At 39.4% G+C, this 13889-nt stretch overlaps 1 protein-coding gene across 1 annotated transcript in view; it reads left to right on the top strand.

Moving 5' to 3' along the window:
* Window positions 1–12006, top strand: part of CLPB (caseinolytic mitochondrial matrix peptidase chaperone subunit B) — a 180875-nt gene extending 168869 nt beyond the window's left edge. Inside the window, exons 17-18 of the mRNA XM_037840530.1 lie at window positions 9015–9077; window positions 11807–12006. Of these exons, the coding sequence (XP_037696458.1) occupies window positions 9015–9047 (33 nt within the window). The 3' untranslated portion in view covers window positions 9048–9077; window positions 11807–12006. The remainder of the gene's footprint in view (window positions 1–9014; window positions 9078–11806) is intronic.
* The last annotated feature ends 1883 nt before the right edge of the window (window positions 12007–13889 follow it).

Raw genomic sequence — 13889 nt, 5'->3', positions numbered from 1 at the left:
TTTGAAGACGGCCATTGAAAGCAGACTCTTGCTCTGGAGAAGCTGAGAAAGGACAGATATCCCAAGTGCAACTAAGAGTGACATTTTTGAGGAACTGCAGCCTAGAGAGGAACATCCTGGGAGAAAGCCATTTTGAAACCAGAACTTGGAGCAGACGCCAGCCACGTGCCTTCCTAGCTAACAGAGGTTTTCTGGACACCATCGGCCATCCTCCAGTGAAGGTACCCAATTATTGATGCCTTACCTTGGACACTTTATGGCTGTGTAACCAAAATAAACCCCCTTTATAAAAGCCAATCCTTTCTGGTATTTTGCATTCTGGCAGCATTAGCAAACCGCAACGGTGATATCAGTCATTTTGAAAATGTAAAAATAGAAAAGTATATATAAAGACTCCATCAGCCATAATCCCTATCCTCTATTAAAAAGTTTTAAAGCTGTTAAAAAAAAATTATTAAGGATATGAAATGACCAGATTTGTGTTTTAAAAATATCTTATGATTGCAGTGTGGGAAGTGGTTTGGGGTAATTTCTGATCAGTATACAACAGACTGCGTAGTTCCAAGCAAATGCCTCACCTCAAATACAGAAATATTGGAAATTATTTAACAAAAATAAATGTAACACACAGCTGGGGTTGAAACTAAGAACAGGAAATCCCTAGGTGCCAGAAATGAATGAGAATACAAAAGTCAGAGGATGAGTGGAAGTGGAGGTCATAGAATTCATAGATATTTGGGATTGATATAGGATATATAGTGGGGACTGGGGCTTCAACAATGAGACTAACTTGGGAGTCTCAAAGGACTACCTCCTTGTGAAATGAAGACTAGAATAATACAGCTCATTGGCCTGGGAATCAGCAGGGAATTGCAAGGGGTGTGAGTAGACAGAGTCAGCTGAGAAGTGACATTGCTTGTTTTTGTGTGGTCCAAATTCTCAATGCCCAAGTATTCCTGGGATGTCAGGTTGAAGAACTAACAAAAATCTGGTTCTGGGCCCGTGAAACCTATAGGATCCCATGGAAGCAAACACAACAATGTGCTGTATGGATATTCCCACAATCCAGGTTTCACAAAGGAACTTATGAGAAAGCAAGTCCTACTGAAAATAAACAAACAAACTACCATCCATGAAGAAAAGTCATCAGATGCAGCAAATGGTTGAATTTGCACTCCCAGAATTGTAGGTAATAAAAGAATAAAATAATCTGTTGTTAAAATAAGTATGTTTAAAATGTCCAAAGAGATTTTGGACACTGCTTTATGATGGTAGAAACCATAAAGCAAGAAAGGACAGTATGAAAAAAAGAGCAGGTAGATTTGCAAAAGAACCTTCATCCTGAGTGATGTCCTCAGATTTATTTCCATGGTTTGTTTGTTTTTATTTCAACATCTTTGTTTTTCATTTCTAAATTTTTAATGTTGTAGCCTAATTGATGTATTAGTACCAAAGACCACTAAAGGCTCAGACTCCTAAAGAACAAAGATTTGGGTCACTCACCAAATCTTTGTTCTTCTGGGCAAAGAACCCTAACAATCTAAGGAACTGACCTAGGACAAGGGAAACATGGAATGGGTAGAATGGCCAATAACCTTACGAAAGGATGCTCAGCATCATTATTCAATAGGGAAACCAATTAAAATCACAAGTTGAGATACCACTTCTCACCCACTAGGATGGCTGTAATCAAAAAGTTAGAGAATAACGAGTGTTGACAAGGTGTGGAGAAATTGGAACCTTCATACACTGCTGGTAGGAATGTAAAATGCTACAGTTCCTTTGGAAAACAGTCTAGCAGTTCCTTAAGAACTTACACATAGAGTTTCCGTATTACCCGGCAATTCCATCCTAGGTGTCACCCAAGAGACATGAAAACATATCCACAGAAAAACTTTTACTCAAATGTTCATAGCAACATTATTCGTAATAGCTAAAATGTGGAAGCAACCCAAATGTCCACGTACTATTGAATGGATGGACAAAATGTGTATCCATACAATAGAATATTATTCAGCTATAAAAAGAATGAAGTACTGGTTCGTGCTACAACATGGATGAATCTTGAAAACTCTATGCTAAACAAAAGAAGCCAGACAAAAGACCCAATACTGTATGATTTCATTTATATGAAATGTCTAGAATAGGCAAATCCATGGAGACAGAAAGTAGAGTAGTGGTTACCAGGGACTGGGCTGATGGAAAAAGGAAATGAGAATGGCTGGTAATGAGTGTGAGATTTCTTTTGGGGATGGTGAAAGGTTTTGGAATTACATAATGATGATGGTTGCACAACTTTGTGAATACATATAAACCCCTGAATTATACACTTTAAAGGGCATGTGAATTATATCTCAATGAAAAAGAGACCTCAAATTTTTAAAATGCTTTAGAAAATGTCTTTAAAGATTTAATGTATCAAAGTTAAATGGACTACATTCTAAAATAGAGCTGTATCAAAATAGCCAAGCTTCATATTTTTAACAGGTTAAAATGACAAAACTGCTTGATTCCTGGGGCGTATCTGGCCATACCCAGAAATGCAAAAGATGCTTACCAAGTGCTTACTGAGGAAATCAGTCAGTAAGCTTTCAGTGGCATAATTCCATGATTGGGTTTTTGTCTCTGATACCTTCCCATTGCAGTAACTCCTCATCCACCTGACGTTTTCAGGGAATTAAATATTTAAAAGAAGTTCATGACTGAAGCATACCAGCTTAAAGCCCAGAACTCTGTTTTAATCATCAGGATGAAATTATTTGTAAGTGTATATTTTCCAGTTTTCTTAAGCAGCTATGTATAAATGTAAATTCATCTTTTTGTACTTCACAATAATTACAAATATTGCTTATTGTGTTGTGCTGCAAATACCATAGGTTCCTTTTGTCTCTTCATCATTAGGCTGTCACTTCTTAAGGCCATAGCACCTCTCCCCTTGGAATTTTTTATTTCTAATCTATGTGTACAAAAGCCAAATTACTGTTTTATTTTAAGTAGAGTCAAGACCTTTTTTAAAGAATGATGAGACACCAAAAAAGCTAGAAAAAAAGCAACCCGTTGTCAGGAGACAAAGTAATCAGTAGATGACCCAGATGTTGGAACTATCAGGCCAGCAATTTCAAATAACTATGATTAATCTTTAAAGGCTCTAGAGGAAAAGATGGACAACACTCATGAACAGATAGAGAATTTCAGCAGAGAGATAGAAACTTTAAGAAACAAACAAATGGAAATGTGAGCAATAAAAACCATGGCATCAGATATGACCAATGCCTTCAACTAGCTCATCAGTAGACTTGACACAGTCAAGCAAAGAATCAGTAAATTTGAAATAGGTCAACAGAAATCACCCAAACTTACACACACAGGTAAAAACAGTAAGGGAACCACACAGAAACTTGTACATGAATGTTTATAGCAGCATTATTCATAATAACCAAAAGGTGCAAACCACTCAAATGTCCATCCATGGAAGAATAGATAAATAAACTATGGAATATACATGCAATGCAATATTATTTAGTCATAAAAAGGAACAAAGCACTGATACATGCTATGATTAGGATGAACCTCTAAAACAATATGCTAATTGAAAGAAGTCAGACACTAAAGGTCACATATGATTCCTTTTTTCTATGCTAAATATTTTATTAATGCCTAGCAAAAAAACCTAAAGAAACTTGTCAAAATTTTATTAGTAGTTGCCCATCATCATGGACATGATAGAGTTATGAATATTTTCTTTTCTAAATTTGTCAAAATATTATTAGGAGTTACTTATCTTTAGGGACATGATAGAGGTATGACTACTTTCTTTTCTGTTTCTTCATTCTTTTCTGGACTTTCCAGTCTTTCTATATTCTCTTGTATGATTCCTTTTATATGCTAAATCCAGAATAGGCAAATCCATAGAGACAGAAAGCAGATTAGAGGTTACCAGAGAATGGGGGGAGGGGATGGGGAGTGAATGATTGCTTAATGGGTACACATGCTTTTATAGGGTGATGAAAAAGTTTTGAAACTTGAGAGAGCAGCTGGTTGTACAACATTGTGAATGCACTAAATACCATGGAATTGTACACTTTATATGGTTAATTGTATATTATGTGAGTTTCACCTCAAAAAAAAAAGTAGGGGAAATAAACAGATTTTCCAAGAGCTGTGGGGCAATATCACATGTCTAACATAGGTGTAATTGGAGTCCCAGAAGGAGACAAAAAAATGGAGCAAAAGAAATATTTGAAGACATAATGACTGATTTTTTTTCCAAAAATAAAAAAACACCACAGCTCCAGGAAACTCAGAGAACCCAAAGCAGTATAAATTCTCCCACAAAAAAATTCATACTGTATTACTTATTTCTATAACAAATCATCCTAAAACTTAGTGGCTTAAAACAACAATAAGCATTTATGTACTATCTCACACATTTTCTGAGAGTCAGAATCTGAGAGCATCTTAGCTGGATGGTTCCACCTCATGGTTTCTCTTGAGGTTGTAGGCAAGATATCAGCCAGGGCTTCAGTAATCTTAATGTTTGCAGCTGGAAGTTTCACTTCTAAGATTACTCACTCACATCATTGTTAGGAGGCCTCATTTCTTCACTGGCTATTGGTAGGAGCCCTCATTTCCTCTCCTTGTGAACCTCTCCACAGGACTGCTTGAATAGAGACATTAGCAGAGCTGAGAAAGTTGAATACCAAGTTACTACAAAGGGGATGTCAAAAAGAAAGAATCAAATTCATACTACAGAATCCCAGAGAAGCTCGGTAATGTGAAGTACTCGATGCTGTGAGAATTTGGGATGAAACTTGGAGCTGAAAATAGGGGAAATGGTTAAAAGTTTATTTTTTAAAATGCTGTACGACTTCTAGGTCCCCACCTCTATTATGGGAGCCAATTGCCCCTCCTCCCACAGGAGCAGTTGCCTGAAGCCTTAGCCCGTGGAAAAATTCAACCAGATAGTCTCTAGGCTCAAGGCCACCGGGAACAGCAAAGGTGAGAAAGAAGAGCATTGCCAGAAACTGAAATTGAGAACAAGTCTACTATCATACCCCGGCCCCTTCTGCCACATAGTTCCAAGAACAATGGCAGCTAGATACATTTCCTTGGTAGGCTGAACATTGAAAGACTTGCCTCCGGAGATTCTAAATGACCCTAGAGAAAAGATCTATAGATATTGACATTTTGAGTTTCCAACAAAATGGCTGAGTTCCGACCCAGTCACTGTACAGTGAAACTACAGTTCACAAGCTCAGCCAACACCCACAGAGCCAACCAACGTTTTGGTACCTCACTCTTAAATATGAAAGGAAACCACTCACTCACCAGACGTGTGAGGAGGAAAGCTTGAACCTGAAAGATCAAAACCAGGGGTAGGACACGGAACTAAGAGGGAGCAAAGACAATAGGAAAACTTTCCAAAAAACATCTTTATCTAGTGAGATACAGACAAAATAATATAGCCATGAAGCAAAAACAACATGCTTTCTTTTAAGTAACAATAACAGAACAAGAAGCAACTCTGGGAATTTTAATATATGTTAGCTAAATTATTTTTTAAATCTGTAGAATAATTGAAGATAAACTTGAGAAAATCAGGAAGTAGAACAAAAAGAAATGGAAAAGAGAACAAAGTTAGAAAAGCAACATCCATCTAATAGGAATTTCAAAAAGATGAAGTGAAGAAGAGAATATATTATCAAAGAAATAGCACAAGGAATTTTCACAGCTCTGAAGAACCTGAGTTTTCAGACTGAAAGGGCCCACCAAATGCCCAGTGGTCGAAAACAGATTCCCACCAAGCCATATCATCATGAAATCAGAACCTTCAGGATGTAAACAACATCCTAAAAACTTCTAAAGGAAAAATCAATGTCACCTACAAATAATAAGAAATCATAATGATATTCCTCAAAAGCAACACAGGAAGGTGAAAGACAATGAAGAAATGCCTTCAAAATTCTGAGAAAATTATTTTCAATCTAGAATCCAAATTGTTAATCAAATGTGATGGCACAATAAATGTGTCCAGACATAACAGGATCTCAAAAAATATTTCTACGATGCACCAAGTCTCAGGAAGCTATTTGAGGATATGCCGTTAAAACAAGGAAATAAAGTAAGAACAGAGAAGTCACAGAATCCAGTAAATGGGGGATCCAGCTTAAAAGATAGGCAAAGGGATATCCCAGGACAATAGCTATGCAGAGCAACAACAAATCCAGATTGGTGCAGGATAGAAGGTATGTTAGGTTTTTCTACGTAATAAAAGAAAACCTCAAAATCTCGATGTCTGACTACAGTAAAGATTTATTTTTCATGTCTAGGGGCCTGCATATTGGCTGGGGTTCAGCCAATCTGGCTGGGCTCAGCTGGATTTGGCTCTAGCCCAAGGTTTGGGTTCAGGTCTTCTCCCCATGTTTTCTCACTCTCCTTGAGCCAACAAGTATCCAAGGCATGTTCTTTTCATGGTGGATGCCAGAAGTTCAAGAAGCAAGCCAAATTACACAGTCACATTTAAAGCCTCTGATCTTTTCATGTGTATTAACAATCTTGGGTCAAAACAAGTCATAGGGCCAAGCTCAACATCGATGGAGCAGGGAGAGTATCCACCTTCCCCACACTCTGGTGGGAGATTCTACAAAGTCACATGGCAAAAAGCATGGGTGTATGGAGTTAAAAACTGGTAACAATAATCCAGTCTATCCCAGAAAGTTCCAAGAGAGATGGAGGGATGTCTCCAGGAAAAAAAATAATGCTACTAATAGAAACACCTAACCTTGTCTGATTGTGTGGAAAAGATTATCTCTAAGGGTTTTACAATTCCTTAGAAGAGTGATAATGATAGAGACTTAGAAAACTAAGCAAATGAAATTAAATTAATTCTAGGAAAAGCAAAAATGTGTGCAAAGAAGGTAATGTAGTTATAGTACATATACATACATAACTCAGACATAAGGTGCACATTAAATGTTGATATAGTAAAAATTTTTATACAACTGCTGTTTTTGATGGATTCCAGAGTGCACTTGTTTTCAAAACTGAAATCTGAAAATTTGGAATCGAGATGCATCATAATCACTGTTGGTCATCACAGAGATGCCATTGTCATGTGTAAACGTGATTGTCATTCCTAGTGGCGTGCCTGGATAGCTGCCACCCTTTGACATTTCAGTCCACAAATCATTTAAGGACCATTTGAAGAAAAAATATAAGTCCTGATTGTTGTCTAAAAAGTTTTGATTTTGTCTTCTGGAAAATCAAGGAAATGCCAATTTCAAAACTTGCAGATTGAAAATCATTGGAATTTGAAAGAAAATTCCATTAATGATAGTGGATGTTTTTAAAGCTGCTGGATCACCAATACTCTTGAAGGCACAGAGTATGATATTGTGTGGAAACCATGGGCATTGACATCTCTGGGGGAAAAAAAAAGATTCAAAAGAATGGAACTCTGACTGTGAAGAGGTTTCAGAAATACCTTAACCAATTTATTTGTTTGTATTTTCGTTTTTATGTGCATGCACAAGGGTGATGTATAATAAATTACACATCTAAATTCCAAAGGATCTCTTTCAATAAGTATAAAAATCCTAAGTAATAAGAAAGCATTGTGGTTGTGTGGCCATTTTTTTCTTTCTTAATGGTACATAAAGGTATGTCTGAGAATCAGTGAAATATGGCATACTGGGAAAATAGATGGAAAAAAATTGGAGGCTTGTAATATTCATAAAGGAAGTCAATAGTCTAAATAAATAGTCTAAAATCAGTAAATCAAGAAATCACAGGGCAAACATATTACACCAAGAGAACATGCTGCCTAGGATCAAATCCCATCTGCCATTTGCTAACCCTGTGGCGTTATGCAAACTTCCTAACTCCTCTGCATCTCAATTTCCTTATCTCGAGAATGGGAATAGAAATGGTGCCTACAATATAAGATCATTATGAGGACTAAACAATGCATGCAAAGCACTTAGGAGAAAACAGTAAAATGGTTCTGAGAATGGTTTCTGAGGATAGGAACGGGTAGAAAAGAGGACTAAAGATCCAGCTTTCAGTCAACCAACTAAAAAAGCAATTAAATTCATATACACCCACCAGAATAGATAAAGACTGGCAATATCTAATGATCATATGTCTATCAAAGAAGAACAGCTAAACAAACTGCAGTATTGTATTGATTTTCTACTGCTGTGCAACAACCCCAAATTTGGGGCTTAAAACAACACCCATTTATTAGCTCACAGTTCTGTAAGTTAGAAGTAGTAGAGCGTGGCTACATTCTCATCTGCTCAGTGTCTCAGGATGTTGGCCAGGCTGCATTTCTTTCTGGAGAATCTGGGGAAGAATCTGCTTCCAAGTTCATTCATTGTTGGTCTAATTCAGTTTCCTGTGGTTGAAGGACTGAGATCCTCATTTTCTTACTGGCTGTCAGCTGGAGGCCACTTTCAGCTCCTAGAGGTCACCTGTGTCCTTTGCCATGTGGCCCCCCCCTCCATCTAGGCACCAAGACTCCCTGATGATTCAAATCCCTCTGACTTTTCTATCTGTGACCTCTAAACGCAGCTTTAAAGGGCTTGGGTAATTGGTTCAGGCCCACCTGGATAATCTCCCATGTTTTAAGTCAACTGTGCTAGATGGTATAATCTAATCAAGAGAGTGATATCCCACAATATTCACATTACAAACATACCTCATTTTACTGTGCTTTCCAAATATTACATTTTTTACAAATTGAAGATTTATGGCAACCCTGCATTGAGCAAGTCTATCTGTGCCAGTTTCCCTTCAACGTGTGCTCACTTCATGCTTCTGTCACATTTTAATTACAGTATGAACATTGATTTTTTTAGATATAATTCTATTGCATACTTAATAGACTACTTATATATGGAGAGCAAAACCAAGAGAAAACAGTAAAATGGTTTTGAGAATGGTTTCTGAGGATATATTTTACCTAAAAACTTAAATTTTTTCTCCTTAATGATATGCACACTGATGTGTTCAAGGTGAAGAGCCCAGCTGTCTGCAACTTACTTTGAAATGCATCAAAAAATACAATGGACTGACAGGTGGGTAGAGGAATGGATGGATGGATGTGTGATAAAATGAATATAATATTACTATAGTCTCTGGGGAAAAAATAATTTCACCTTCCAAGAAAAGTAATTAGAACTACTCCCAGCTGTTAGACCTGGCGCAAGGAATCCTGATTCTCAGGTAAGTGTACCCATTTTGATAAATTCATGCTAATTTTAAATTGTGTTCCTCCTCCCTGGTCCATCACCCTCAGAACCCATTCCCACATGTATCTGCCAGACTTTTATTCAAATAAATATTTTAAATATTTTCACTCTTGAAGTGGGAAGCCCTCTCCTTATGAGTTTGGCCTCCTATTTGGTCCTGAGACGTTGGGGTCTGATTCTAGGTACGAGTGTAGAAATAATGAAGTCAGTGGAGATGGGGCATGAGGAGATTGAGCTTTCCCTTACCAGGCCACTCCCTGTGGAGAGGCTTTCCATGGTCTTCAAACAAGAGAGAAGCCATCTCTTTAGACAGGGGAGGGGGCCTATCTTGGCTGGGCGATTGGGGTTTTGGCAGAGATTGCTAGTTGCCCACTGTGGTGGGCAGCTTCTACCCTGGATCCCAATGATCCTGCCTCCTGGTGTGCATGCCCTATGGGATCCCTCCCCTTGAGTGGAGGCAGGACCCAGTAACCAGCACCTAAAGAATTTAGAATACCTCAAAAATGATGGGATGTGGTTGCTGATGTTCTCACAAATATTGGGGACTAACAGCTTGACATGCTGAGCCCTCTGTCTTGGGGCTGGCCCCTATGAAGCTTTTACTGCAAAGGAGAGGCTAAACCTGCTTATAATTGTGCCCAAGAGTCTCCCCCTGAGTGCCTCTTTGTTGCTCAGATGTGGTCCTCTCTCTCTCTAACTGAGCCACCTTGGCAGGTGAACTCACTGCCCTTCCCCCTACATGGGACCTGACTCCCAGGGGTGTAAATTCCATGGCAACACAGAATATGACTCCCAGGGATGACTCTGGACCCGCATCATGAGATTGAGAACATCTTCTTGACCAAAAGGGGGATGCGAAATGAAACGAAATAAAGCTTCAGTGGCTGAGAGATTTCAAATGGAGTTGAGAGGTCACTCTGGTGGACATTCTTACACACTATATAGATAACCCTTTTTAGGTTTTAATGTATTGGAGTAGCTAGAAGTAAATACCTGAAACTACCAAACTCCAACCCAGTAGTTTGGACTCCTGTAGATGACTGTATAACAATGTAGCTTACAAGGGGTGACCGTGCGACTGTGAAAATCCCATGGATCTCACTCCCTTTATCCAGTGTATGGATGGATGAATAGAAAAATGGGGACAAAAACTAAATGAAAAATAGGGTGGGATGTGGGGGATGATTTGGGTGTTCTTTTTTACTTTTATTTTTTATTCTTATTCTGATTCTGGTGTAAGGAAAATGGTCAAAAATAGATTGGGCTGATGAATGCAGAACTATATGATGGTACTGTGAGCAGCTGATTGTACACTATGGATGATTGTATGGTATTTGAATATATCTCAATAAAACTGAATTTTTTAAAAAAGGAAAAAAAGTGATGGGATGTGGAATTGCACAACACAAACAGTGACCCCTAAGTTAAACCATGGACTACAGTTACTAGTACAGTTATAAAAATGTGCTTTCATCAATTGTAACAAATGTACCACACCAATACAAGGTGGTAACAATAGAGTGGTTTATGGGAATTCTGTATTTCATGTATGATTGTTCTGTAAACCTACAACAACTCTAATACAAACACACACTCACAGAAAACCTGGGTGTACGAGGGGATGTCCTAACTGGGTTTTATTAAGTAAAATTAAATTAAATTAAAAATTCAGTTCCTTAGTAGCACTAAGTGCTCAATAGCAACTGTGGCTAGTGTAGTGACTAGACAGATACAGAACATTTTCATCATCACAGAAATTTCTATTGTATAGCGCTATGCTAGAGTCTCCATCTCCCTTAAAGGCCTGTAGGTTTTCCTTCCTAAATCTCCCTCTAATCCACACCGTCTGCCACTGCCTTAAAGGCCACACAACTTCTTGTCTGGACTCCTGAAAGCCACTCTGCTTCCAGTGTCAGCCCTCTAATCCCACAGTCTCCAGAGTGACATTTTAGCTCCAGTGGCTATTTCCAGTAGGACACCCGAGTGCAGCATCCAAACCCTTTGTGATCTGGTCCCATCTTGGAACCAGCCTGCCTTCACCCCGCCCAGCCGTGCTGCCTATGCATCTCCTGTGCGGACATCAGGTGTGCTGTGACTACAAACAGATGCTCACCTGATGAAGTGCCAAGATGGCCCCGGGCCCTGTGGGGAGAAGGACAAGACCTCACTTAAAGAAGTAAAAAGGGCCCAACCTCAATTCCTGGACAGAAAACTGGAGGCCCAGACAGCCCTGAACACATCTTTTGGGTCTGGGCTTCAAGAAGCTTAGCCATGCTTGAGGAAGCCACGTGCCCACTGCCACCACCTTGGTCCAGGTCACCTGCTCCTCTCACATGGTTTTGCTTCCTCCAAACAGTTCTCCCCCCTATACAGCCAGAGCCCTCCTTCAAAAATGCACAAGCCCCCTTGACTCCTTTACCTTTCAGTGGCCTCCCACTCCCTTCAAGTCCCCCCAAAAAAGTGATTGGATGTCATTTCTGGGATTAGGTTATAAAAAACTGACTTCCATCTTGGCATTCTCTCTCTGATTCTTATGTGCTTGTCCTGATGGAAAGGTCCATATGGCCAGCAACTGAGTTCCAGTGAGGAACTGAGCCCCTTCTTTCAACAACCCTTGAGGAGCTGAATCCTGACAACAACCACGTGGTGACGTTGGAAGCAGCTGCTTCCCTCGGTCAAGCCTTCATCTGCGGCCACAGGCCAGACTAATACCTTGATTGCAACCTTGTAGAGACCCTGAAGCAGAGGACTCAGCTAAGCCACACCCAGATTTCTGACTCACAAAAACTGTGAGGTAACACATGTGTGTTGGTCTAAGCTAATAATTTTTCGGGTAATTTGTTAGGCAACAATAGATAACTAACACACCTGCCATATATCTCCTCTCTCCTTATTCATCAGCAACAGAGCCCCTCTTTTACTGATAGTAATGGGCCCAGTTAAAATCCTCCCTTTCCTATCTCCCTTTCAGTTCCAAAATATGACCAAGTTCAGACAAATGAGAAGAAGTGTTGCATAGAACTTCTAGAAAAGTTCTCACTGAGAGATGCACCTTTTTGTTTTCCTGCTTCCTCATTTTTGCCACCCAGAATTTAGATGTGATGGTTGGAATTCCAGCAGCTATCTTGGGGCATGAAGTAATTTTGAGGATGGTAAAACAGAAAGAGGAAAGTAATATGAATCTCTGATGACCATGGAGCAGCCAGACTACTTGTAAGGAAAAAAAAAAGTATTCTTTTTTTATTATACCATTGTTATTTTAGGGTTTCCCTTACATGCACCAAATCTAACCCTAACCCATAGAGGGTTGAGGGCTCTCTTAATCACCCCAATACTCTCATATATTACCATCCCAGTGTGTCCAACTCTCTTCCAAACACATGGAAAGAAACTTTGAGTTTAATTTTTTACATGCCTTGCATACTGATCTATGACAGTCCCCCAAGACTATGTTCTCAATGGGCACTTCATTCTGGTCTACCACTGGTATGTTAATTGAAAGGGTAGCTGTTACAAATTACCACAGTGACGTAACAACAACAGAAATTTATTCTTTCACAGTCTGGAGGCCAGAAGTCTGAAATCAAGGTGTTGATAGGGCTATCCTCCCTATAGGCTATAGGGGAGAAAACTTCCTTGTCTCTTCTAGCTTCTAATGGCTTCATGTGTTCCTTGGCTCTTGGCAGCATAAATCCAACCTCTGCCTCCATCTTCACATGAACTTCTCCCCTGTGGGTCTCCAGATCTTCTCCTTCTCTGTCATTATAAGACCCTCGTCATTAAATTTAGGACCTACCCCAATCCATGATAGTCCCCTCTCAAGATCCTTACCTTAATTCCATCTGCAAAGACCATTATTCCAAGTCAAGTCACATTCTGGAGTTCCAGATGGCCATATCTTTGCAGAGCCGCTATTCAACCCACTACAACTGGTAACAAATTGACTAACTGCTTTGTACCTGTGCCAGTTTGAATGTATTATGTCCCCCCAAAAGCCATTATCTTTGATGCAGTCTTGTGTGGGCAGACATATCAGTGTTGATTAGATTGTAATCTTTGAGTGTTTCCATGCAGATGCCACCCACCCAACTGTAAATGATAACTCTGATTAGATAATTTCCATGGAGGTGTGGCCATGCCCATTCAGTTTGGAAAGTTTAAGACCTTTTCTCATTCTTCAAGAATCTCTGAGAGCTAGACATTTTGGGCCCTGGAACGACCTTATGTTAGAAGCTAACAACAAAAATGGAAATTGGTAGAAGACTGGGCAGCCTGAGGTAATAGTGGGAAGAAGAGAATGTTCAAAGTTTGTCCCAATAACAGAGGGATGGGCAAGAGACTGTGGGGTCTGATAGGTTGGAAGAATGAGCCATTAATGTGTTTGCCTCCAATCCTCTGGACCAGAGGTCACAGCAGAAGAAAAAAGGGACTTGGAAGAAGGCTGCTTATGGAATTCATAGACAAATAAGGGTGAGAGGAGTTCTAGAGTCCTTACATAACCAGACAGTGTGTTAACTTTTCACTGATATATAAGCTCTATAACCCAGTAGAAGGTAGACAAGGAGAGCTGATCAAACTTGGCTTCCAATCATAATTGTACAATGATGACACAGAGGACATTGCTTCGGAGGATGAGAA

This window comes from Choloepus didactylus, chromosome 6 (genome assembly GCF_015220235.1).
Source record: "Choloepus didactylus isolate mChoDid1 chromosome 6, mChoDid1.pri, whole genome shotgun sequence".
NCBI lineage: Eukaryota > Metazoa > Chordata > Mammalia > Pilosa > Megalonychidae > Choloepus > Choloepus didactylus.
This window is presented reverse-complemented; position numbering and strand designations above follow the sequence as displayed.